This window comes from Jaculus jaculus, chromosome 2 (assembly GCF_020740685.1).
Source record: "Jaculus jaculus isolate mJacJac1 chromosome 2, mJacJac1.mat.Y.cur, whole genome shotgun sequence".
NCBI classification, from domain to species: Eukaryota; Metazoa; Chordata; class Mammalia; order Rodentia; family Dipodidae; genus Jaculus; species Jaculus jaculus.
The window spans coordinates 213927652-213951682 of record NC_059103.1 but is presented as its reverse complement, the minus strand read 5'-3'; the positions used below and the strand labels follow the sequence as shown (position 1 = coordinate 213951682).

Genomic DNA, 24031 nt, shown 5'->3' with positions numbered 1-24031 from the left:
TGCTGACACATTTCTCCAGCCCAAAAATATTTTTTTCTCAATTTTTATTAACATTTTCCATGATTATGAAAAATATTTCATGGTAATTCCTTCCCCCCCCCCCACTTTCCACTTGACATTCCATTCTCCTTCATATCCCTTCTCCATCTCAATCATTCTACTTACATATATACAATACCAACCTATTAAGTACCCTCCTCCCTTCCTTTCTCTTCCCTTTATATCTCCTTTTTAACTTACTGGCCTCTGCTACTGAGATTTTTCCTTCTCACACAGAAGCCCAATCATCTGTAGCTAATATCCACATATGAGAGAGAACATGTGGCGCTTGGCTTTCTGGGCCTGGGTTACCTCACTTAGGATAATCCTTTCCAGATCCATCCATTTTTCTGCAAATTTCATAACTTCATTTTTCTTTACCTCTGAGTAGAACTCCATTGTATAAATGTGCCATATCTTTATTATCCACTCATCAGTTGAGGGACATCTAGGCTGGTTCCATTTCCCAGCTATTATAAATTGAGTGGCAATAAACATGGTTGAGCACGTACTTCTAAGGAAATGAGATGAGTCCTTAGGATATATGCCTAGGAGTGCTATAATTGGGTCATATGGTAGATCAATCTTTAGCTGTTTTAGGAACCTCCACACTGATTTCCACAATGGCTGGACGAGATTGCATTCCCATCAACAGTGTAGAAGGGTTCCTCTTTTTCCACATGCCCGCCAACATTTATGATCATTTGTTTTCATGCTGGTAGCCAATCTGACAGGAGTGAGATGGAATCTCAATGTGGTTTTCATCTGCATTTCCCTGATGACTAGTGACGTAGAACTTTTTTTTAGATGCTTATACGCCATTAGTATTTTTTCCTTTGAGAACTCTCTATTTAGCTCCATAGCCTATTTTTTGATTGGCTTGTTTGATTCCTTATTAGTTAGCTTTTTGAGTTCTTTGTATATCCTAGACATTAATCCTCTATCAGATATATAGCTGGCGTAGATTTTTTCCCATTCGGTAGGTTGCCTCTTTGCTTTATTCACAATGTCCTTTGCAGTGCAAAATCTTTGTAATTTCATGAGGTCCCAGGGATTAATCTGTGGTTTTATTGCCTGAGCAATTGGGGTTGTATTCAGAAAGTCTTTGCCAAGACCATAATGTTGAAGGGTTTCCCCTACTTTTTCCTCTAGCAATTTTAGAGTTTCCGGTCTAATGTTAAGGTCTTTAATCCATTTGGACTTAATTCTTGTATATGGAGAGATAGAAGGATCTGTTTTCATCCTTCTACAAATACATATCCAGTTTTCCCAACACCATTTGCTAAAGAGGCTGTCTTTTCTCCAATGAGTATTTTTGGCATTTTTATCGAATATCAGTTGCCTATAGCTACCTGGACTTACATCTGTGTCCTCTATTCTGTTCCATTGATCTACATGTCTGCTTTTGTGCCAGTACCACACTGTTTTTGTTACTATGGCTCTGTAGTATAGGTTAAAATCAGGTAGGTGATACCACCAGCCTTATTTTTGTTGCTCAGTATTATTTTAGGTATTTGAGGTTTTTTATAATTCCAAATGAATTTTTGGATTTTTTTTTATTTCTGTGAAGAATGCCTTTGGAAGTTTGATAGGGATTGCATTAAATGTGTAGATTGCTTTTGGTAAGATTGCCATTTTCAAAATATTGATTCTTCCAAACCAGGAACAAGGGATGTTTTTCGACTTCCTAGTGTCTTCTGCAATTTCTTGCTTGTGTGTTTTAAAGTTCTCATTGTAGAGATTCTTTATTTCCTTGGTTAGGTTTATTCCAAGGTACTTTATTTTTTTTGATGCATTTGTGAATGGGAGTTATTCTCTGATTTCATCCTCTATGTGTTGTTAGCATATATGAAGGCTACTGATTTCTGTGTATTTATTTTGTATCCTGCTACATGGCTGTAGGTTTTGATCAGCTCTCACAGTTTGTTAGTAGAGTCTTTAGGGTCCTTTACATATAGAATCATGTCATCTGCAAATAATGATAACTTGATCTCTTCCTTTCCAATTTGTATCCCTTTTATGTGTGTCTCTTGCCTTATTGCTATGGCTAAGACTTCCAGTGCTATATTAAATAAAAGTGGGGACAGTGGACACCCTTGTCTTGTTCCTGATTTTAGTGGAAAAGCTTCCAGTTTTTCCCCATTTAGTAATATGTTGGCTGTAGGCTTGTCATAAATAGCCTTTATTATATATATTGAGATATGTTCCTTCTATTTCCAGTCTCTGTAGGACTTTTATCATGAAGGGATGTTGGATTTTGTCAAACGTTTTCTCTGCATCTAATGAGATGATCATGTGACTTTTGTCCTTCAACCCATTTATATGATGTATTACATTTATAGATTTGCGTATATTGAACCATCCCTGCATCTCTAGGATTAAAGCCTACCAAAAATATTTTTTTAATGTCACACATGGGCTGGAGAGATGGCTCAGCAGTTAAGATGCTTGCCTGCAGAGCCTAAAGACTCACATTCAAGTTCGACTACCTACATGGAGCCAGATGCACAAAGAGGCACATGCATCTGGAGTTTATGGGCAGTGGCTAGATGCCCTGCTGTGCCCATTCTCTCTGTCTCTCTTCTCTCTTTACTTGCAAATAAATAATATTTTAAAAATGTGACGCGGCAGAGGTATGTAGCTGCAGGTGACAAGATCCCAACAGCCTCAAGACTGTGACACCTGGAACCACAGTCAGTATCAGCAACTTCAGAGATGAATTCCATGGATTTTAGGCCACATTCCTTCCCCCCACCCTTTTTTTCTTCCTAGGCAGGGTCTCACTCTAGCCCAGACTGACCTGGAATTCACTCTATTTTCAGGTGGCCTCAAACTCACGGGGATCCTCCTACCTCTGCCTCCAGAGTGCTGGGATTAAAGGTGTGTGCCACCATGCCTGGCTTCCCTCCCTCGTTTTGCTACCTCAGCCTTAAGGGAAGCAATAGCATTCTGCAGTTATTGAGCACTGACTGTCCCTTTGAGATGCCAGGCAGGAGAGCACAATGGTGATGACATAAAAGACAAGGGCATCTACAAGCAAATGATCTGGGTTGCCACCAGCACTGCCAACTACTGCTGTGTAAGGTTAAGGAAACTCCTCAATGACTCATAGTCCCAATTTTGTCTTCTGACTGAGGGAGACAATAATAGTCTCTGTTCAGCAAAGTTAATATAAGAGGAAGTGCTTAACATGGTGCCTCAGAAAATGACAGGCATCCCTGTAGACCAGCTAAGAGGAAGCTGGAAAAAGCTATGCTGCATACAGTCCTATGGGAAAGAGAAGTCATCAGTGAAAGTAAACAACAGTGGACACTGCAAGCCTTAAGTTTGGCCAGCCAGGCCACATGAGCCAACGGGTGTAATAGTGACATGTCTGTTATGGGGGAACCAACCACTCAATTGGACAGAAGGCCTGCTCCACAGGAGGGAATACATGCCTGGTACTGAAAACCTATGATGGGGGAGGTCATGAGCCCTAGGGGTATAACACTTGCTGGTGTCTGGATAAATGCATATATTATGTTTACCAAACTTCCCAGTAAGCACTTCTCTTAATGTTCATACCCACATATTACTACTCTCACTTTTGGTTAGAGAAGCATCTCTTCTCAGATTGCAGTGACCTTGGGATGACTCAAAAGGCACCATAGTGCTGAAATGAAGTGACAGAGAAGTGCTCAGCCCTGAAACATCTCTATCACACCCTCCAAGGCTCAGGGTCCACTGTGGAAGAGGTGGTGGGAAGAATGTAAGAGCCAAAGGAAGGGTAGAATTGCTTTCTTTTTTTTAAAATTTTTTTGTTATTTTTTATTTATTTATTTGAGAGCAACACAGAGAGAGAAGCAGAGAGAGAGAAAGAGAATGGCACACCAGGGCTTCCAGCCACTGCCAACGAACTCCAGACACATGAGCCCCCTTGTGCATCTGGCTAACGTGGGTCCTAGGGAATCTAGTCTTGAACCGGGTTCCTTAGGCTTCACAGGCAAGCACTTAACCACTAAGCCATCTCTCCAGCCCTAGAATTGATTTCATTGCAATCTTTCAGATACAAAATGGCCTAGATACCCATGACCTCGCAATGGCTGGTGCCACCTACACAAGACCAGTATAATAGGAGGAAAATATGATGGCATCAAAATAAAAGAAACTTATTGAGAGGGGGAGTGGATATGATGGAGAGTGGAATTGTGAAAGGAAAAGTAGGGTAGGGGAGGGAAGGGAATTATCATGGTTTATTGTCTATAATTACCGAAGCTGTCAATAAAATAAGTGAAAAGAAAGAAGATGGGTGTGGTGGCACATGCTTTGAATCCCAGCACTTGGGAGGCGGAGGCAGGAGGATCACTGAGAGTTCGAGGCCACCCTGAGACTACATAGTGCATTCCAGGGTAGCCTGGGCTAGAGTGAAACCCTACCTTGAAAAATTTTAAATAAAAAAAAAGAAAATGACAGGCATTATTTTAGTCATGCTCCTTCATTTTTTTTTTTTTAATTTGAGAGAGAGAGAGAGAGGATGGCAGGCCAGGGCCTCAGCCACTGAAATTAAACTCTAAACACTTCAGCCAGCTAGTGTGCATGTGCAATCTTGTGCTTGCCTTTGTGCATCTGGCTTATGTGGGATCTGGAGAGTTGAACATGAGTCTTTAGGCTTTGCAAGCAAGCACCTTAACCTCTAAGCCATCTCTCCAGCCTGCTCCTTCATATTTTATAGCCCATCACCCATAAGGGCTGGGGTAATGACTCAGTGCATAAAGCACTTTCCATGCAAGTAGACCAGAGTTCAGATCCCCACTATAAAGTTCAGGTGGATTTGGTGGCCTCCTGTAACCCTGGTACTCAGGAAGTGGAGACAGGGGATCCTAGGGCAAGCTAGCTTGCTAGACCAGCTGAATTGGTAAGCTCAAGTGAGAGACCTGCCTCAAAGAAGATAAATATCAACACTCCAAAGATAAATAAAATAAAGAAAATGAAGAAACAAGGAAACAAAGAACCTATCCTTGGACACTGGAAACAGCTGACCCTTGCCACGTGGCAGCAAGCGCTGACTTGACTGTGCCCTACCGTTGGGTGCAGAACTCCTCCACTGTGAACATGGACACTTAACGGAAGAGCTTTCCAAGCAAGCTGTGGCTCAGCTTCCACTTGCTGCTTACCCTTAATTTTTTTTTATTTTTGGGCAGAGGGATGGCTTAGCACTTAAGGCACTTGTCTGCAAAGCCTAAGGTTCAATTCCCCAGGACCCATGTAAGCCAGATACACAGAGGCACACATGCTGCAGTTCATCTGCAGTGGCTGGAGCCCTGGCGTACCCATTTTCTCTTCCTCCCTCTTTCTCTCTGTCAAACAAATAAATAAAAATATTTTAAATATATATTTTTAGGGGCAGAGAGATGGCTTAGTAGTTAAAGTGCTTGCCTGCAAAGCCAAAGGACCCGGGTTTGATTTCCTAGTACCCATGTAAACCAGATATACAAGGTGGCACATGCATCTGGTATTCATTTGCAGTGGCTGGAAGCCCTGGCGTGCCCATTCTTTCTCTCTATCTGCCTCTCTCTCTCTCTCTCTCTCTCTCTCTCTTTCTCAAATATATAAATAAATTTTATTTAGTGCATGTGTGAGAGCGGAGAGAGTGTGGTACGTGTGCAGGAGTGCACATGCCATGGCATGCATGTGGAGGCCAAAGAATGAAGAAAGCTCAGTCCTCCACTTCCACCTTGCTTGAGGAAGGGTCTCTCGTTGTGGGTTACTGATCCTAGGAAACTCTTCTGTTTCTAACCCCCCACCACACATACACTGAAATCACAGAAGCCTACCAGGGTTTCCAAGTTTTATGTGGGGTCTTAGAAGATAAACTCAGAATTACATGGCAAGTACTGAACCATTTCCCCAGCCCCTTGGTTGCTTATCTTAAAGTACAGAAAGAAATTGAGGAAGGAATTGTTAAGCAAAAAGGAACCAGAGGGGCTAGGGAGATGGCTCAGCAGTTAAAGGTGCTTGCTTGCAAAGCCTACAAGCCTAGGTTCAATTCCCCATCACCCACATAAATCCAGATGTACAATGTGGAACATGTGTTTGAAGTTTGCAGAAGCAAGAGACCCTGTCATACTCATGTACTCTCTTTTTACACATACACATACACAAATAAATAATTTTTTTAAAAAAGAAACTCAGAAGGAGCTAGAGATTGTTGCAGTTAGCAAGACACTTGACCCATAAGCACAAGTGCCTGAGTTCAGACCCCAACACCCTCATGTAATGCTGGGCATAGCAGCATGAGGGCCTGAGTTCAGACCCCAACACCCTCATGTAATGCTGGGCATAGCAGCATAAGTGTCTGAGTTCAGACCCCCAATACCCTCATCAAATGTTAAGCTTAGAAGCCCAGACTCCACATAAAAAGCTAGATTTAGCGGTTAAAGGCACTTGTTTGCAAAGCCTGTCAGCCCAGGGTTCAATTCCCCATTGCCCACATAAAGCCAGATGTACAAAGTGGCACATAGATTTGAAGTTCATTTGCAGTGGCAAGAGGCACTGATGTCACCATTCTCTCTCTTTCAAATAAATATAAATAAGTATTTTTAAACGCTGGGTGTGGCAGTTTGATTCAGGTGTCCCCCATTAACTTAGGTGTTCTGAATGCTAGGTTCCCAGCTGATGGAGATTTGGGAATTAACGCTTCCTGGAGGGAGTGTATTGTTGGGGGCGGTCTTATGGGGGTTATAGCCAGTTTCCCCCTGCCAGTGTTTGGCATACTCTCCTCTTGCTATGGCTCACCTTATGTTGCCCAGGGGGTGAAGTCTACCCTCTGCTCATGCCATCACTTTCCCCTGCCATCGTGGAGCTTCCCCCTTGAGCCTGTAAGACAAAATAAACCACTTCTTCCCACAAGCTGCTCTTGGTTGGGTGAGTTCTACCAGCAACGTGTACCTGACTGCAACAGTAAAGCGGTACTGAGTGGGATTGCTGCTAGACACCTGACTGTGTGGCTTTGGCCTTTTGGAGCTGATTTTCAAGAGGAATGTGGAAGGATTTGAAACTCTGGCCTAAGAGACACCTTCCAGTGCTATAAGTACAGCTTGATGAACTATTCTGGTCAGAGTTGAAAGACCTGAATGCAGTAAGAGCTATGGACTATGAGGTTTGATTTATGAGGGTGAGAAAGAGCTTTGCCTGGACTGGGCTGACAGTTTGTGTGAGAAGCTTGCTCTTATGCCCATGTCCTGAGAAGTTGTGCAGGGCTGGGTTTGCCTAGAAATGAACTGGTGTGAGCAGAGGGATATGGCACAGAAAAAATAAAATCTTTGGGTGAACTGCTGCCCATTCAGCTGCAATTAAGAGATTACAACCTTTGAGATTGGGCCAGCTGACCTGCACTAGGCCAACAGGAAGAATGTAGATTCTTTTGAAGGGGACTGAGTGCTCAAGGAGTGTCCTGTTTTTCAAAGTCTGCTCTATTTTCCCCCTGGATTAACAAATCGGCACCATACCTAATATTGTGGAGTTTAAGAAATTAAGGAAAGAGAGGATCACTGAGTTTGCCACAGAGTCTTGTGTTTTGGAAATGGCCATGGGTAGTGTGAAGCAGGTTTGCTGGATGCCTGCATGGAGATACCATGGAGCCACGAGGATGAACCATGGATTGCAGTGGAGACCCAGTGGAGCTGCCGGGACCACAAGATGGCTGCCAAGGAGAGCTGCCAGCCCAAATGAAGTTTTCCAGGACTGTGAGTAGTCTAACTGGAGGGGCAGAGTTGGAATGCCAGACACTTGTTGCTGGTTAGAATTACTGGACTTGGAAATTTGTCACCTACTACAGTCGTTGGACTTGAAGCTACAGAGTTTGATGTTTGCCCTGTTTAAATCCTGTATTGGTTGAATATTTCTTTGCCCAGTGCCATCTTTTGCAGTGTGAGTATTTATTCTGTGCCATTATGAGTTTTGGGGGGAATTTTTGTTATTATGGCTCAGTTAGAAGATCTTGGACTATGGTGATATATGAACATCATTGGAATTGATAAAAACTATGGGGACTTTTAAAGGTGGATGAATGCACTGCATTTTACATCATGTATGGTTATCAGTTTATGGGTCCAGGGGTGGAATGTGGCAGTTTGATCCAGTGTCTCCCATAAACTTGGGTATTCTGAATGCTAGGTTCCCAAGTGATGGAGATGTAGGAATTAATGCCTCCTGGAGGGAGTGTATTGTCAGGGTTGGGCTTATGGGTGTTATAGCCAGTTTTCCCCTGCCAGGGTTTGGTATACTCTCCTGCTGCTATGGTCCACCTTGTGTTGGCCAGTGGGTGATGTCCACCCTCTGCTCATACCATCATTTTCCCTGCCATCACGGAGCTTCTCCCTTGAGCCTATAAGCCAAAATAAACCCTTTTTTTCCACAAGCTGCTCTTGGTCAGGTGTTTTCTACCAGCAATGCAAACCTGATTGCAACACTGGGTTTGGCCACACATGCCCCAGTCCATGGTAGGCACAGACCAGAGAATCACTGGGGCTCGCTGACACATGGGGTAAAAAAATAAGGCAGGGGGCTGGAGAGATGGCTTAGTAGTTAAGGCGCTTGTCTGTGATGTTTAAGGACCCAGGTTTGATTCCCCAGTACCCATGTAAGCCAGATATACAAAATAGTACATGTGTCTGAAGTTAATTTGCGGTGGCTGGAGGCCCTGGCATGCCTGTTCTCTTTCTCTCTCTCAAACACATAACTAAATAAAAATAGTTTAAAAATAAGGCAGGGAGCAATTGAGGAAGCTCGATCTCTGGCCTCCACCTGCAAATGCACATGCATCCACATATGGATGCACATGTGCATATGAACAAATATACACAATCAGAAAACAAAGGATCCAGCAATAGTGAGTGGGGCAAGCCAGTCTATTCAGACCGCAAAAAGATGTGAATGTTGGGAGATTCACTGTCTGGACAGAGAGCCCTGGAAAGCCCCATGTGACTGGACAGGCCTTTGCTGGAGATTAGGAGTATGACTCATGGGTCCATTCAACTGTCTCTGCAGAGCCAGTAGAGATTACCCAGAGAAGCCCTGGGGTGAGCACTCTTAGTGGCCTGGCTTCCTATGACACAGAAGGGAAACTCACCGATTTATGAAAATACTATACCAGAAACAAGCCTGGACTAAAGGGACAGAGATGGAAGGAAAAAGAGGTACTGAATTGTCAAAACTAAAGCTAGGAACAGGATGGTGTACCCAATTAGCTGCAAGCATGCTACCTTTCAAAAAACAAGGCAACAGGGCTAGAGAGAGATCTTAGCCTAGCCGTTAAGGTGCTTGCCTGTGAAACCTAAGAACCCAGATTCAATTCCCCAGGATCCATGTAATCCAGATGCACAGGATGGCACATGCTTTTGGATTTTGTTTGCATTGTCTAGAGGTCCTGGTGTGCCCTCTCTCCCACCCCCCTCTACCTCTCACTCTCTCAAATTTTAAAAAGTAAAATAAATAAATAAGAAGGCAACAAAGTGGCCTCCCTCCTCCTGAGCTTGGGTTCCCCTTTGCCTCAAGAAAGCAGTAGACCTCCCTGTCAAAAGCCAACTACCCAACTGAAAAGCCCTTCCATACACAGATTAAACCACAGTCCAAGTTCTATGAAGATGAGGAGAAAGGAAGGACTCACCACATCTTTCTCCTGCACTGTCCTCCACAGCTTCCCACATAATCCTTAGCCCCAGGAATCTGACTGCACCCCAGGATTGCCTGTCTGAGGTCCCAGATGTTCCTCATCTACTTTTTCCAGGTACTCTTCAGGCCTTTGTCTGCTCTCAAATCTCACATCTAGACAGCCATCTCCTGCCCCTTCCTCCTTCATGAGGCCACTAGCACCAGTGATATGGCTCTGCCCTGCCCAGTCCCCTGCTCTGTGTTCTCCCAGCCCCTAAACTTGGAAGGGCTCAGGCTCACAGCACAAGCCTGTGGCCTTCCCTACTGGTGTGCCTCCCAAGGACTGTCTCTCACTCTGCTTCACCCTGGCATTCTCCAGCTTCCAGCCTCTGTGCAGACATGTCCATCTGTCTGTCTTCCATCTTATACATGCAGCACCAGATCCTGTTCTAGCTTTCCTGACAGACATACCACCTCCATCCCCAGCTGCTTTCATCTCTATTGCCACCTTGGCAGTTTCTTGGGGGAACCAAAGGCCTTTCCAAGAAAGATAGGATGCCTGTGAAGTCCATCTCAGAGTCCACTTGTCCTTCCCAGCTCTCCCGGAAGGGCTCAGAGCTACAGAGTTGCAGGAAGATAAAGACCCTGCTCTCATAAAGTTGAGTTTGGTAAGAGAAAAGATAATTAAAATCTTCCTGTCCCCTATAAGCCTACCTCTAGATCCCAAAGACAGAACACTCAGAGTCTTCTAACAAAGTTAAAAGTAGAGCTTTTGGGCTGGATAGATTGCTTGGCGGTTAAGGTGTTTGCCTGCAAAGCCTAAGGACCCATGTTCTACTCTTCAGATCCCACATAAGCCAGATGCACAAAAGGTAAAGCAAGCGCAAGGTTGCATACGCCCACTAGGTGGTGCAAGTGTCTGGAGTTCAACTTCAGTGGCTGAGGCCTTGGCGCACCAATTCTCAGTGTGTCTCAGTCACTCTAAAATAATTTTTAAGAAAATTTTTTAAGTATAGCTATTCCCAGGTATGTTGGTAGATGCCTTTAATCCCAGCACTCCAGAAGCAGAGGTAGGGGGATCACTGTGAGCTTGAGGCTACCCTGAGACTACATGGTGAATTCCAGGTCAGCCTACCTTGGAAAAAAAAAAAAAGAAAAAGAAAAAAAGTAGAGCTGTTTTTAAAAAAAGGACATACCAGTACTGGGAGAAATTCTACATGTTTGTTGTTTGTTGTGGCAGTTGTTTTATTTAAAAAAAAAAAAAGCCATTCAAAGCATAGCACAGAATCAAAAGGTCAGAGAATAAGGGTCTGGCCAGGCATGGTGGTACACACTTGTAGTCTCAGCTGCTCGGAGGCTGAGGCAATCACTTGGACCCAAGAGTCTGAGATCAGCGTGGGCAACATAGCAAGACTCTTTAGTGCCAGCCTTTTATTCTGTGACCTTTGGAGTCTATGAAACTGCCCAGGGTAGACGGAGACCTGTCCCAAAAAACAAACAAACAAAACTAACCAGGGGCTGAAGAGATGGCTTAGTGGTTGGAGCATCTGCCTGCAAAGCCAAAGGACCTCAGTTCAATTCCCTAGGACCCTCATAAGCCAGGTGCACAAGGTGGACCATGTGTCTGGAATTCATTTGCAGTGGCTGGAGGCCCTGGTGCACCCATTCTCTCTCTCTCTCTCTCTCTCTCTCTCTCTCTCACTGCCTTTTTCCCTCTCTCAAATAAATAAATAAAAAATTTTTAAAGCAATCAGAAAAAAAAATGTGGAGCTTACATAATGCAATAGGATATAAACAGTATCCTCACAAGTTAATAAGATATTTTTAAAAATCTTAACACAGAGGGCTGGAGAGGTGGCTGAGCAGTTAAGACACTTGCCTGCAAAGTCAAAGGACCCAGGTTCAATTCCCCAGGACCCACCTAAGTCAGAATCACAAGGTGGCACATATGTCTGGAGTTTGTTTTCACTGGCTGGAGGCCCTGATGTGCTCATTCTCTCTATCTGTCTCTCTCTTTCTCTCGAATAAATAAAAATATTTAAATTCTTACACAGAAATGAACACTTTGGGGGTTGGAGAGATGGCTCAGCAGTTAAGGTGCTTGCCCATAAAGCCTGACAACTGGCATTCGATTCCCCAGTACCCACGTAAAGCCTGACAACTGGCATTCGATTCCCCAGTACCCACGTAAAGCCTGGCAACTGGCATTCAATTCCCCAGTACCCACATAAAGCCTGGCAACTGGCATTCAATTCCCCAGTACCCGCATAAAGCCTGGCAACTGGCATTCGATTCCCCAGTACCCATGTAAAGCAGATACAGAAATGAACACTTTTGAACAAATGGCTCATAAAAAAGCAAATGATCAGGAACTTGGAAGCTTGCCTTCATTTATGATCAAAGACTACAGACTAAGTCAAATTAGACTATTTTCAAGACTGAGGAAAGTCTGTCTTATATTTTCAGGGCTTATCTATACTGGAGAGCAATCTACAAGTACGGCCTTCATAGACAAGTCAGTGCTCATCTAAAAGGGTCAAGTAAGTAAGTGGTGGTACTTCCAAGGAGTGGAGTGTTTGGAGCCTTTGAAAAGCATGAGTTGGGCTAAAGAGATGGCTTAGTGGTTTAGGCACCTGCCTGTGAAGCCTAAGAACGCTTGTTTGACTCTCCAGGTGCCACACATCTGGAGTTCATTCACAGTGGCTGAAAGGCCCTGGCGCCCACATTCATTCTCCCTCTCTCTCTCTCTCTCTCCCTCTCTCTCTCTCTCTCTCTCTCTCTCTCTGCCTCTTTCTCTCTGTTAATAATAATAATAAACTTTTTTTTTTTTTTTTGGTTTTTCAACGTAGGGTCTCGCTCTAGCCCAGGCTGACCTGGAATTCACTGTCGTCTCAGGGTGACTTCGAACTCATGGCGATCCTCCTATCTCTGCCTCCCGAGTGCCTTTAATCCTGGGATTAAAGGCGTGCGCCAGTACACCCAGTTGATGCTTTTTTAAAGTTTTTTTAAAATGTTTTTTATAGCCAGGTGTGGTGGCGCACGTCTTTAATCCCAGCACTCGGGAGGCAGAGATAGGAGGATCGCCATGATTTCAAGGTCACCCTGAGACGACATAGTGAATTCCAGGTCAGCCTGGGCTAGAGTGAGACTCTACCTCAAAAAAACAAAACAAATAAAAGCATGAGTCTGTTAATACCATTCAATAGGGAAAGAATCTTTTCAACAAATAGTGCTGGGACAAATGAGTATCTACATGCTTAAGAATGGGTTGGGCCTCTACCATATGCATATACAAAATTAACTCAAAATGAATCAAAGACATCAACGTACGAGCTAAACAGATAGGAAATGTAATGCCACTGTGGTAATGTGAATGCATGGCCCCATGGACTCAGGTGTTTTATTAAGATTGAACTTGCAGCTTCAGTGCCCAGCAGGCAGACTCCTGCTGGGGTGGGGGAGCATCACTGGGGGCCAATCTGAATTCCAGCCCAGAGGTGTGCAGAGGTGTGCTCTAGAGGTCCTCGCTTGTGGTGCTGGCTGTTTGATGGTGTCTCTCTGCTTGGATTTATGACTGGAAGCAGCTTCTTCCACCACGGATAGAACTCCCTGGATCTGTGAGCTTGATATAAGCCCCTTCCTCCATGAACTGTGTCTGGTTTGGATGTGCATCCCAGCAACATGAAACTGACTACAACAGTCACTCAGTAGCAGAGCACTTCCTTCCTACAAATACACCCTGGGTTGGATCCCCAGCACCCCCCCACCCCCACACATACACACAAAAGAAGAAAAAAAGGCATAAATCTTTGTAGCTTAGGCAATAGCTCCGTCTTCTTTCTCATATGTGTGTGTATGGAATATGCACACATGTGCGCTTGTGGAGGCCAGAGGAGAATGCTGGGTGTCTTCTTCTATTCCTCTTCTGCCTTATTTCCTGGAGACAGTTTCTCACTGAACCTGGTGCTTCCCTTTTTTTTTTTTTTTTTTTTTTCAGTTAGAGCAATCCTCCTTCCTCCACTCCTCACCCAGTGATGGGGTTACAGGCATATGCAGTGACACAAGACATTTTTCATGGTGTTGAGGATCAACTCAGGACCTATGCCTGTGCAGTAACCACTCTTACCCACTGAGCCATGCCCCCAGCCCAGGCAACGGTTTCTATATGACATCAAAAACTCAAGCAAACAAGGGGGAAAAAGGGAAAAGAAATCAGCTTCAAAGTATGCTATCAAGAAAATAAAAAGCCATGTAATGGGCAAGGTAGCATGGTCAAGATCTAAATGTGCCAGCATCCTTCAGGCCCTGGGTTCCAACTGCCACTGTACCTCTCAAAAAAAAAAAAAAAAAAAAAAGGAAAGGAAAGGAAAAATTGAGAGAAAGCAGGAAGAAGAAGATGGGCTGAGGGGCAAGGAATAAGCTGGAAACACTTAATACATTAATATTTGGAATGCAGACTACTGCAGCTACTTTAAAAAACAAGCTACTATTCTTCAAATGGTTAAATATAGAACTCCCACACGACCCAGCAATTCCACTTCTAGGTGTCTACCCAAGGGAAAGGTATTTGTCCACACAAAAACCTGTATGTAAATATTCATGAGTGGCATTAGTCATAAAAGCCAAAAAGCAGTTACAACTCAAATATTCATCAACTGTGAGCATCTTTAATCTCAGCATTCAGGAGGCTGAGACAGGAGGATCACTATGAGTTCAAGGACATCCTGGCCTACATAGTGGGTGGTGGTTTGAATTAGGTGTTGTCCCAATAAGAACCTAGAGGTGTTCTGAATGCTAGGTCCCCAGCTGGTAGCAATTTTGGAATTGGAACCTCCAGGAGAAGGTGTGTTGTTGGGAGGGGGGGTCTTATGAGTGTTACAGCCAGCTTTCCCTTGCCAGTATTTGGCACACTCTCCTGCTGCTATTGCCCACCTGATGTTGGCTAGGAGGTGATGTCCAGCCTCTGCTCATGCCATGGTTTCCCTGTCATCATGCAGTGTCCCCTTGAGTCTGTAATCCAAAATGAATAGCTTTCCTCCCATTGGCTGTGTTTGTCCAGCACTGTAAAAGTAACTGCAACATAGTGAGTGAGACCCTATCTCAAAAGCTCAAAAACTACTGACATGTGTGTCCATATGACACATCTGTGAATCCCGAAACACTACACTAAGCAAAACAAGGCAGATGTAAAACTACAGATGACTCTAAGACTATAAATAGTCCAAAAGTATACATGTGAGTCTTATTTTTTTATTTATTAGATTTTTTTTTTTGAGGTAAGGTCTCACTCTAGCTCAGGCTGACCTGGAATTCACTCAGTAGTCTCACAGTGGCCTTGAACTCACAACAATCCTCCTACCTCTGCCTCCCAAGTGCTGGGATTAAAGGTGTATGCCACCATGCCTGGCTCAATGAGTCCATGTTTTGATGAAATATCCAAATCCAGGGCAATCTATAAGGAGTGAATACAGATCAGTGTTGCCAGGGGCTAGGTGACAATGATGTTCTGGAATTGACTGTGATGACTGTATAACTCCAAACACATTAAAACGCACTGGACAACTGTAGAGATGCCCAGGCACTTGCCTGTAAAGCCTAACAACGCAGGTTTGATTCCCAAGTACCCCATAAAGGCAGATGCACAAAGTGGCGCACGTGTCTGAAGCTCACTTGCAGCACCTTCCTCCCATCTACTGTGTCTGGCACAACCATTCTATCCTCTCTCTGCTTGCAAGTAAATAAAGTATTTGAAAAAATTTCAACCAATTAGATTGCACACTATTTTAAAGTTTTTAAAAATACTTTATTTATTTGAGAGAGGCAGATAGAGAGAATGAATATGGGTGCACCAGGGCCTCCAGATGTATGCAGCACCCTGTGCATCTGGCTTACATGGGTACTGGGGAAGCAAACTTGGGTCCCTAGACTTTGCAGGCAAGTGCCTTAACCACTAAGCCATATCTCCAGCCTGCATGTACACTTCAGATGAGTTAATTATATTATGGCATGCGAATTACATCTCAATAATAATAAGCATGAGGTCAGCTTAACTAGGGTTGGAGTGGAAAGCCAGAAGCTCCAAAGGAAACCAAGGTCTGAGAGCTAGTATCCACTCTGCCTTTCTCTCTTTCAATGTGACTTTTACCACTTTTTATTTAGGTAGTTCCATAATGTTTGACTTTTTTTTAATTTTTTTATTTATTTATTTGAGAGCGACAGACACAGAGAGAAAGACAGATAGAGGGAGAGAGAGAGAATGGGCGCGCCAGGGCTTCCAGCCTCTGCAAACGAACTCCAGACACATGCGCCCCCTTGTGCATCTGGCTAATGTGGGACCTGGGGAACCGAGCCTTGAACCGGGGTCCTTAAAGCATGTTTTACTTTTGGTAGCAAATGCAGACCATAAGCCCTCTCTAAAGAACCTCAAGCCACTGCCTGCCTCCACCCCTGCCCGCTGGGCCCTAGCCCCTGCAGAGGACATCCTTCACATAGCCACTGTCATCCATGCAAACACTGCAAGTGTTCGCTGGGGGGAGGGGGAACACGCGAGTTCCAGGGACACAAATAACGGAGCTCAGAGTCCAATGTAGGAGAGGAACGCAGAAGAGAGGGATCACCCACAACAGCACCGGGCAGGCACGGCCTTGGAGGGAGGTGGGGTCCCTGGCCAGTTCTTCTTTTGGACACACTGGCACACCTTCCAGACCTTCTCCAGCCTGCCTTTTCCCAGCCCACTGTGGACTGCCCACATAGGTGCTTTCTGCAGACTTTCAATCCCAATCCCACCCACTCACCAGAAGTACTCATCTCCCATACCTACTGCCCCCACTGGGATTGCCTAGCGGTCTGATCAATACCCCCAAGCCTCACTTTCTGCCATCTATGCTGTCTGTTGCTAGCAGGTGCCCATCCCTGACAGAGCAGCCTTGAAAGGCTCTACTCCTGGCTGCCCTGGCCATCAGTTCCTGCCTTGCTTCTTATGCCATGGCCCTGTGGAGGCCCCTGGCCCACAGGGAGGGACTCAAGCTATTCCTTCTCCACTTAACATCCTACCTCCCTCAACTCTTCCCACCTGCTTCAGGACCTCAGGTCTCTCTAGCCTCTGTGAGCTGTCGCAGCCCAGGCCTGGGGAACCAGAGGTCAAGATACCCCTCACCAGTAGATCAGCTGTCAGTAAGTCACCAGCCCACAGCTCCACAGCAAGGGAGGTCTCCTCCCTTAGTGAGACACCCAGAGCTCTCTAGCCACAGACCCCAGAAGTCTCAGCCCTGCGGGGATCTCCATGGATAGAAGGGAGGGTAGATGGAAGGGCTTAGGGGGTCAGGCAGACAGGAAGTTTGGAAACTTCTGAAAGAAGCAGCGTCCTATAGCGAAGAGCGGGGATTTCCAGGAAAGCACTGGGAATGACTGCCCATCAAGAGCCTGAGAAGTTGTAAGGGAGAGGGTGAAAGTTAGTTAGTTAGTGGGGTGAGAGTCAGAGAGCAAGGGTAGCATCTCTGTGAGGGAGGGGTTCGGGACAAGAGCCAACACGAGGACGAGGTCAGAGCCTTTCCTCAGTTCAGGCATGGTTGGGCAGGGGTTCCTGAGGGCAGGTGGGCCTCTCTGCCCTTCACAGAGCCAGCTGATGCTGAGCTCCACCCAGAAGATGGGTCCATCCACCTCTTGTGCCCTAAATGGCTAATGTTAGGCACCATGCCCTCTGTCTTCCTCACTGGGGACAATCCCCTTGCACCCCAGGGACAGTCCAAGGGGCTCACTGGGGTGGAGTTTCAAAGAGAAACAGGACACAAAGGGCACCTCTGGCCTCTTCTAGGCTATTTCTGGTCTCCAGACATGGTTCCCAGCCCTCTCCTGTCCCTGCCTCAGCTACAGCCAAGGAAAGTTGGCTATCTAACATGCTCAAAAGCTTGTTTGTTTAGGTTTGGGTTTTTTGTTTTGTTTTACTATTTTTTTTTAATTTTTTTCTTTTTTCCAAGGTAGGATCTTGCTCTAGTCCAGGTAGATGTGGAATTCACGATGTAGTCTCAGGGTGGCCTTGAATTCTGCCTCCCCGAGTGCTGGGATTAATGCACCACCATGCCTGGCTTTAAAAAAAAAATTTTTTTTTTTTTGAGGTAGAGTCTCAGTCTCTCTAGCTCAGGCTTACCTGCAATTCACTATGTATTCTCAGGGTAGCCTTGAACTCACAGTGATCCTCCTACTTCTGCCTCCTGAGTACTGGGATTAAAGCCGTGTACCACCACGCCCGGCTTTTTAAAATATTTTAATTATTAATTTATTTAAGAAAAAAAGAGGGAGAAAGAGAAAGAATGGGCACACCAGGCCTCCAGCTGCTGCAAACAAACTCCAGATGCAGGTGCCACCTTGCACATCTGGCTTACATGGGTACTGGGGAATCGAACCTGGGTCCTTAGGTTTTGCAGGCAAGCACCTTAAACTGCTAAGCCATAACTCCAGCCCTGTTTTATTTTTTTAAAGCAGGATCTCACTGTAGCCCAGGCTGAACTGGAACTCACACTGTTGCCCAGGCTGGCTATGAACTCACGGGGTTCCTCCTGCCTCGGTCTCCACAGCATGGTGATTAAAGGCAGGCGCCCCCATGCCCAACTACAGAAGCTTCTGCTCTGGGACCCCAGCACCTGCTGTCCTGCTTAGCCACTCAGCTACTCTGAGGCTGGTGGGGCGCATGTGCACAGGCAGCTGCACCATCACATGACAGCCCACTCCAGGCAGCACTCCCACACCCACAGCCCTCTCACCAACCTCTAGCACCCAGCCAGAAGCATGGGCCAATACAGTCCAGTATGTCCAACAGCAACCTCAGCCTCCAGTGAAGCTGGGTTGTGAGATGACACAGTTGAGTCCCAGGAACCTCAGGATCTGTCAATCCGCACCTGCGTGAGCAGGAGGCCCCTAAGCCCACAGAGGAGAGACAGCCTCTCAGGGCAGGATGGGTAGGCTCTGACACTGCACTTCACAGCCTAGTGGACCCGGCCAGCCTGAAGAGGATCTGAGGGGGAGCGCTCGTTTGCACAGCCAGCTCCAATTTAGACAGTGCATAAACAGTGCTGTTCTGGGGTTTTCCAGGAGTGCTGGGGCCCAAGTAGGTGGCCACCTCCCTGCCCTGCACTGTCCTTGTAGAGGCTCTAAGGGTGGTAGCACAGGAGCATCAGGACTCTCCAGGGTTACAATGGTCAGGCTCAGAAGCACACTGTCACCAGTTGACCCAGGTGAACTGGTCACATGCAAAGAGGCCAGTCACAGCACTGGCAAAGGTCCACACAGCACATTCACTGTGCCTATAGCACTGTGAAACCTACCCGCCTGGATGAGGTACAGAGTGGAGAGCAGCCCCACCCGCTCCAGGCAAAGCCCTCCCAGGACTTCTCTCCCTGAGCTGCCCTTGGGGGCAGAGCCAGCAAAACCAACGGGGTGGAGCTGGAGCCTGCTCTGCCTGGGGCCACCACATTGACCATGCCCAGTGGCATGCACCCAGGCCTCTAAGCCTTAGAGGGCTGGGAACCAGGGCCATATATCCATGTCTACTCAGAACTCAGAGAACTGGACTGGAGAGAAGGCTTAGCAGTTAACGTGTTTGCCTGCAAAGCCAAAGGACCTCGGTTCAATTCCCCAGGAGCCACAAAGGCCAGACACACAAGGGGGCTCATGAGTCTGAAGTTCATTTGCAGTGGCTGGAGGCTCGGGTGCACCCTTTCTTTCTTCCTTTCTTTCTTTCTTTCTTTCTTTCTTCCTCTCTCTCTCTCTCTTTCTCTCTCTCTCCTTTCTCTCAAGGAAAGAAGGAGGAAGGAAAGAAGGAAGGAAGGAGGGAAGGAAGGAGGGAAGGAAGGAGAGAAGGAAGGAGGGAAGGAAGGAAGGAAAAACTCAAGACCCAACCTCCAAACCAGGGGCTCTGGTGTTTGAGCTTTGAGTAGCAGACAGTGTCCAGGGCCTGGGTGGGTTCAGGGTTCCAGAAGCACATGGAGCAGTCAAGGGGGTCTGTCAAAGCCATAGACAGAGCTGGAGGGGCACTCTGGGGTTCCTCTAGAAAAGTGGAAGGGCTGTACCAGGGAACAAAAGGCAGGGTGCAGTGAAACTCCCTGCCAAGGGAGGGTGCAGCCCAGCCCTGGCCAGTTTGGGGAGGTGAGGAGAGGCTGCAGCTATGTGACCCACTGCCAGGCAACAGCAGCCACCCCGACCCACAGGCAGGCGCCTTAGAGAGGCAGTGGATGGCTCAGCCTTGACCCACGTGTCTTCTGGACATTAACAGGGACACTGTCCCAGACTGCAGGACCCTGACAAACCTTGTGCGCCCCTGCCCCCGCTAGGGGCCACCCCACCCACCCGTGCGTCGCGAATGTCCTATTAAGGTCATGGACGCGGGGGGCTCAGCGGAGCGCACCCGACCGTTCTCTGGGTGCCCAGGACCGCAGGGGGCGAGACAGGCTGGCAAAGCCAGCAGATGTCCGGGCTCTGTCCGGTCAAGACAGCAGCTGTGGGCACAGTCGTCAGCGACGGGCTATCTGGCTCGCCGACCTGGTGAGGCCTCGCGCGCCCAGTCGGTGAGCGAGGGTCAGGGCGCATACCTTTGTACTTCTCCCGCACCTCCTCGTAGGCCTGGATGAAGTCCTGCTCGTCGGGCGCCGGGCCCGACGTCAGCAGACCGGCCATGCCAACAGAAGCCGAACGCCGCCGGCCGGGAGCGCAAGGCCAGCCTCCAGCCCGGCAGCCGCTCTGCCCCCGCCGCCGCGTGCGGCGCTTAAAGAGGCCGCCCCCGCCCCGCCCCGCACCCAGGATGCCCCACGGGCCGGGCGGGGCGGGGCCGGGCCGCCGGCGGGCCTGGGAGCTGCCTGGGGAACTGTGCCTGCTCACAAGCTCCCCTGGGGGAGATCAGTCTTGTTCCCACGCGCTACCAGGCCGGAGTACCCCGCTTCCCTGTTTCTGACCCGGACACTGCCATTCCTCCTCACCTAGGCTTCAGTCCCGAGGTGACCGCCTTCAGCGTCCTAGCCCTGGACAACTTCACCTGGCCCCCTCCCTTCGCGTTACTTAGAACTCTCCCGTGGCCACAGTGGAGACTGAGTTGGTATCGCCAATATATAAAGAGGCTTTAACACCCACACCCACGCTGCACATAAGAGATACAGAATTGATCATTTACAGGAGAAAAATGCTCAATAACCTCCTGCTCCATGAAGAGAAGTCCTGCTTCTTGAAGTCAAGAGTCATCCGCGAACACAAAGACCTGCAAAGAGCGGCACAGCCACAGCAAGGTACCAGCAGAGGACCCTGCAGCTCCTACCCCACCCCTCCTGTCCAGCCCAGGGGTGGGGCTGGGGAAATGGCTTAACGGTTAAGGCCGTTTGCCTGCAAAACCAAAGGACCCTGGTTCAATTCCCCAGGACCCACGTAAGTCAGATACAGAGGGTGGCACACACGTCTGTAGTTCGTTTGCAGGGCTGAGGGTCCTGACGCGCCCATTCTCTTTATCTGCCTCTTCCCCTCTGTCTTAAATAAGATATTATTAAGGCCCAGGGATGAGGAAAGACATGCATAGATCCAAACGGGGAAATGACCCCATTCTTTAAAATGCTATGCGATGTGAAAAAAAGCACAGGGTGCCAGGTGTGTTGGCACATGCCTTTAATCCCAGCACTTGGGAGGCAGAGGTAGGAGGATTGCTGAGAGAGTTCGAGGCCACCCTGAGACTACATAGTGAATTCCAGGTCAGCCTGAGCTAGAGTGAGACTTTACATACAAAAACAAAAAGCACAGGTAGTGAGAGCCTGTCCCTTGTCGGCCCCCATCTCCACAAGCTGCTGCTGTGCTTCTAACAAAGTTCCTCACTACACTACCTCCATGCAGAGCAGCCAGCCTCTCCACCCGCCCCCCACGCCTTGGTTCACCCTTCCAGCCTCCAGCATCACCCCACCCCGTCTTTACTATGTCTCACCATCCCCCAGGAAACCCTCGTGGGTGAAATGGGCTCAGTACCTTTCCCAGCACATCCTGCCTCATGGTCTTCAGTCCTGGGTGACCCACCTGCCAAAGGGTCACCTGCCCTCCAACTAGCCACCCTTCAACTACCTGCTTGTCTCCCGCCGTGCCTTTCAATGGGTGCCATTATCATCAAGGAGCTCCTGGAAGGCACCAGCCGAACCCTGACTTAGGGGAAGGTCTGGCTCTATCAAAGACCAAGCATCCCTTCATGTTCTGCTCCTATGCGCTCCCCAGCCTTAGGTGGCAGCCAAGACTAAGGGAAGCAGTTTGACCTCAGGAGCCTGAAAAATTATCCCCATCGCATCTGGGACCCAAGCCATGAAAGCCATTGATCCGTGGCCCAGCAAGATGGCCAAACCTCAGACTTCCTGCGGCTGCCTGGGCAGGGCCAGCAGGTGGCGCTGTGCTGTCTGAGCGCACCTGAGACAGGAGAAGCCCTCCCTGAGGGCACATGGCCACTGACCTCTCTCACCCAGTCCAAACACCTGCACACCACACACAGCAGATGCTCAATCAACAGCTGTGCTAATGGGTGAGGAGTCCGGACCCTTTCCCATTACCTGCAATGCGGATCACTGCCCGCTCTGCGGGATCCAAGACACTACCATTGCCCCCAGAGCCACCTCCACTCCGCCGGCTTCGCTGTGTTTTCCCAAGATTCCAGGGCAGCGTGTCCCCTGGGCTGGGAGAACCGCTGCTTCCATTGGAGCTACCTTCAGCCACTGGCCGCACCTCAGCATCCTCCCCCGACATGGCTTCCTGGAGGGAGAACAGAAATGGCTCATGCCTCTGCCTGTGGGGAGAGTGGATGCTGCACACTGGCCCTCCATCTCCTTAACCTAGACACTGATAGCACACCCTGTCTCACCCACATACTGACCTCTGCCACTTGCTTAGCTCAGACTTCTACCCCATTCCTCTCTAGCCTCACCCCGCTCCAGCTCCACACGCTTCCACCACCTTCTCTTAGTTACCCAAACACTGACCCTCCTTCCATCCCCCTCACAGGACACTTACTCCATCTTCCCCCATGTCAAATGGGGAAAAAAGGTCACTTATAACCTTCACGCAGACAATGAGACAGACTCCCTCATACCCTGTCACTGGCTCCGACTCCCTGCATTCCAGTCCTGGACTCCCCCGCCTTTAAACCCTTCAGCGGGCAAACACTGGCCAGGGCCCCTACTGTCCCCATCTTCAGAAAAGGTCCCCAGCCCCCCATGCCCTGGACGCTACACTCTACCTCCAACCGATTTCAGTCTCTAGGATTCCCCCATCACCCCACCCCACCTCCAGCCCCGCACGGTCCCACCTCGATCTCTGCAGCGAAGGCCTATAAATAGCTGGAGCCGCAGCGGCGTGGGCCGCGGGAGCTCGGCTGCAGCAAGGCCTGGAGGAGCCCGGCGGCCACTGCAGCAGCCCACCCAGCTCGCCACAGACGCAGCCGAGGAGCACATAAACCCACGCCCGTACACGCCCCATCTCCCCGCCTCCAAGAGCCCTGGCGTGCGAGAGGTGAATGGGGCTCTGTCTCAGCGGGGGTGGAGTGGTGTGGGGGCACAATGTGGGTTCTGTGCCTCCACCCTCGGCCAAGGACTGGGAAGGAGTCAGCGGGCACTGAGCACCCGCACCCCGCAGGCTTAAACCCGCTCCACCACGGGCCCCTCCGCGGGCCGTCTCTGCTCTGGCCCCAGCCCGGAGCGCCGCGGTCCGCCGCGCCCTCGCAGCAGCCTCTCCACCCACGGACCCCGGCACCTCTAGTCCAGTTCCGCAATCTCCGGCGCGCGGGGAGGTGTTCTCCCGACTGGGTGGGCTGCGATGCGATGCAGCGCCTAGTTCCGGGTGGCCTAAGGCCGAAACCCCGCCGCATCTCAACCCCGCAGCTCGCGCTCGCCTGGAGCCGGTCCTTACCCTCCCAAACCCCTAAGTGCCGGGCGGCTCCGCTCGCCTCCTCTCGGGCCGACGCAGCCGGACTGCCGGGACTGGGAGAGCCGCGGAGGCAGCGCAGGCGGGGCGAACCCGGAGCCCCGCCCCGGCCCCCCAGCCCGAGCGGCGCTGCGCGGGCACCGCGGAGATTCCTGCGTGACTGGGGCCCGCGCGTCCAGGGCCCCGGAGGATAGAGCGGGAGCCCTGGGGTGAGGAAGAGCCCGACGCGTGCGCACACCTCTGCGGGGCGCCGCCGCTCCCCTAGCGCGCCCGGTCGACCGGGAATCGTTGCAGGTGATCGTGCGTGAGGTCGCTGGACTGCGCGGGGTTCCGCCCCGCGCCCGGGTGCCAGGTAGTCTGAGTCAGCCGCCCACCACTTCGGGCGGCCAGCCCAGCTCCGAGCACGTGGAGACCCCGCACGCCCCAAACAGGTCGGACT

At 48.8% G+C, this 24031-nt stretch overlaps 1 protein-coding gene across 6 annotated transcripts in view; it reads right to left on the bottom strand.

Annotated features, from left to right (window-relative positions):
* Plec (plectin) overlaps positions 1–23849 on the bottom strand; it is a 78992-nt gene extending 55143 nt beyond the window's left edge. For 3 of the 6 annotated variants that reach the window (XM_045143165.1, XM_045143166.1, XM_012948233.2), the window contains exon 1: positions 20253–20362. In XM_045143165.1, the coding sequence (XP_044999100.1) occupies positions 20253–20337 (85 nt within the window). In that variant the 5' untranslated portion in view covers positions 20338–20362. Of the gene's footprint in view, positions 1–20252; positions 20363–22226; positions 22426–23421; positions 23541–23577; positions 23631–23830 lie in introns of those variants that run through there. The other 3 variants (XM_012948231.2, XM_045143160.1, XM_045143159.1) reach the window with 3 other exon arrangements.
* Between the last annotated feature and the right edge of the window lie 182 nt (positions 23850–24031).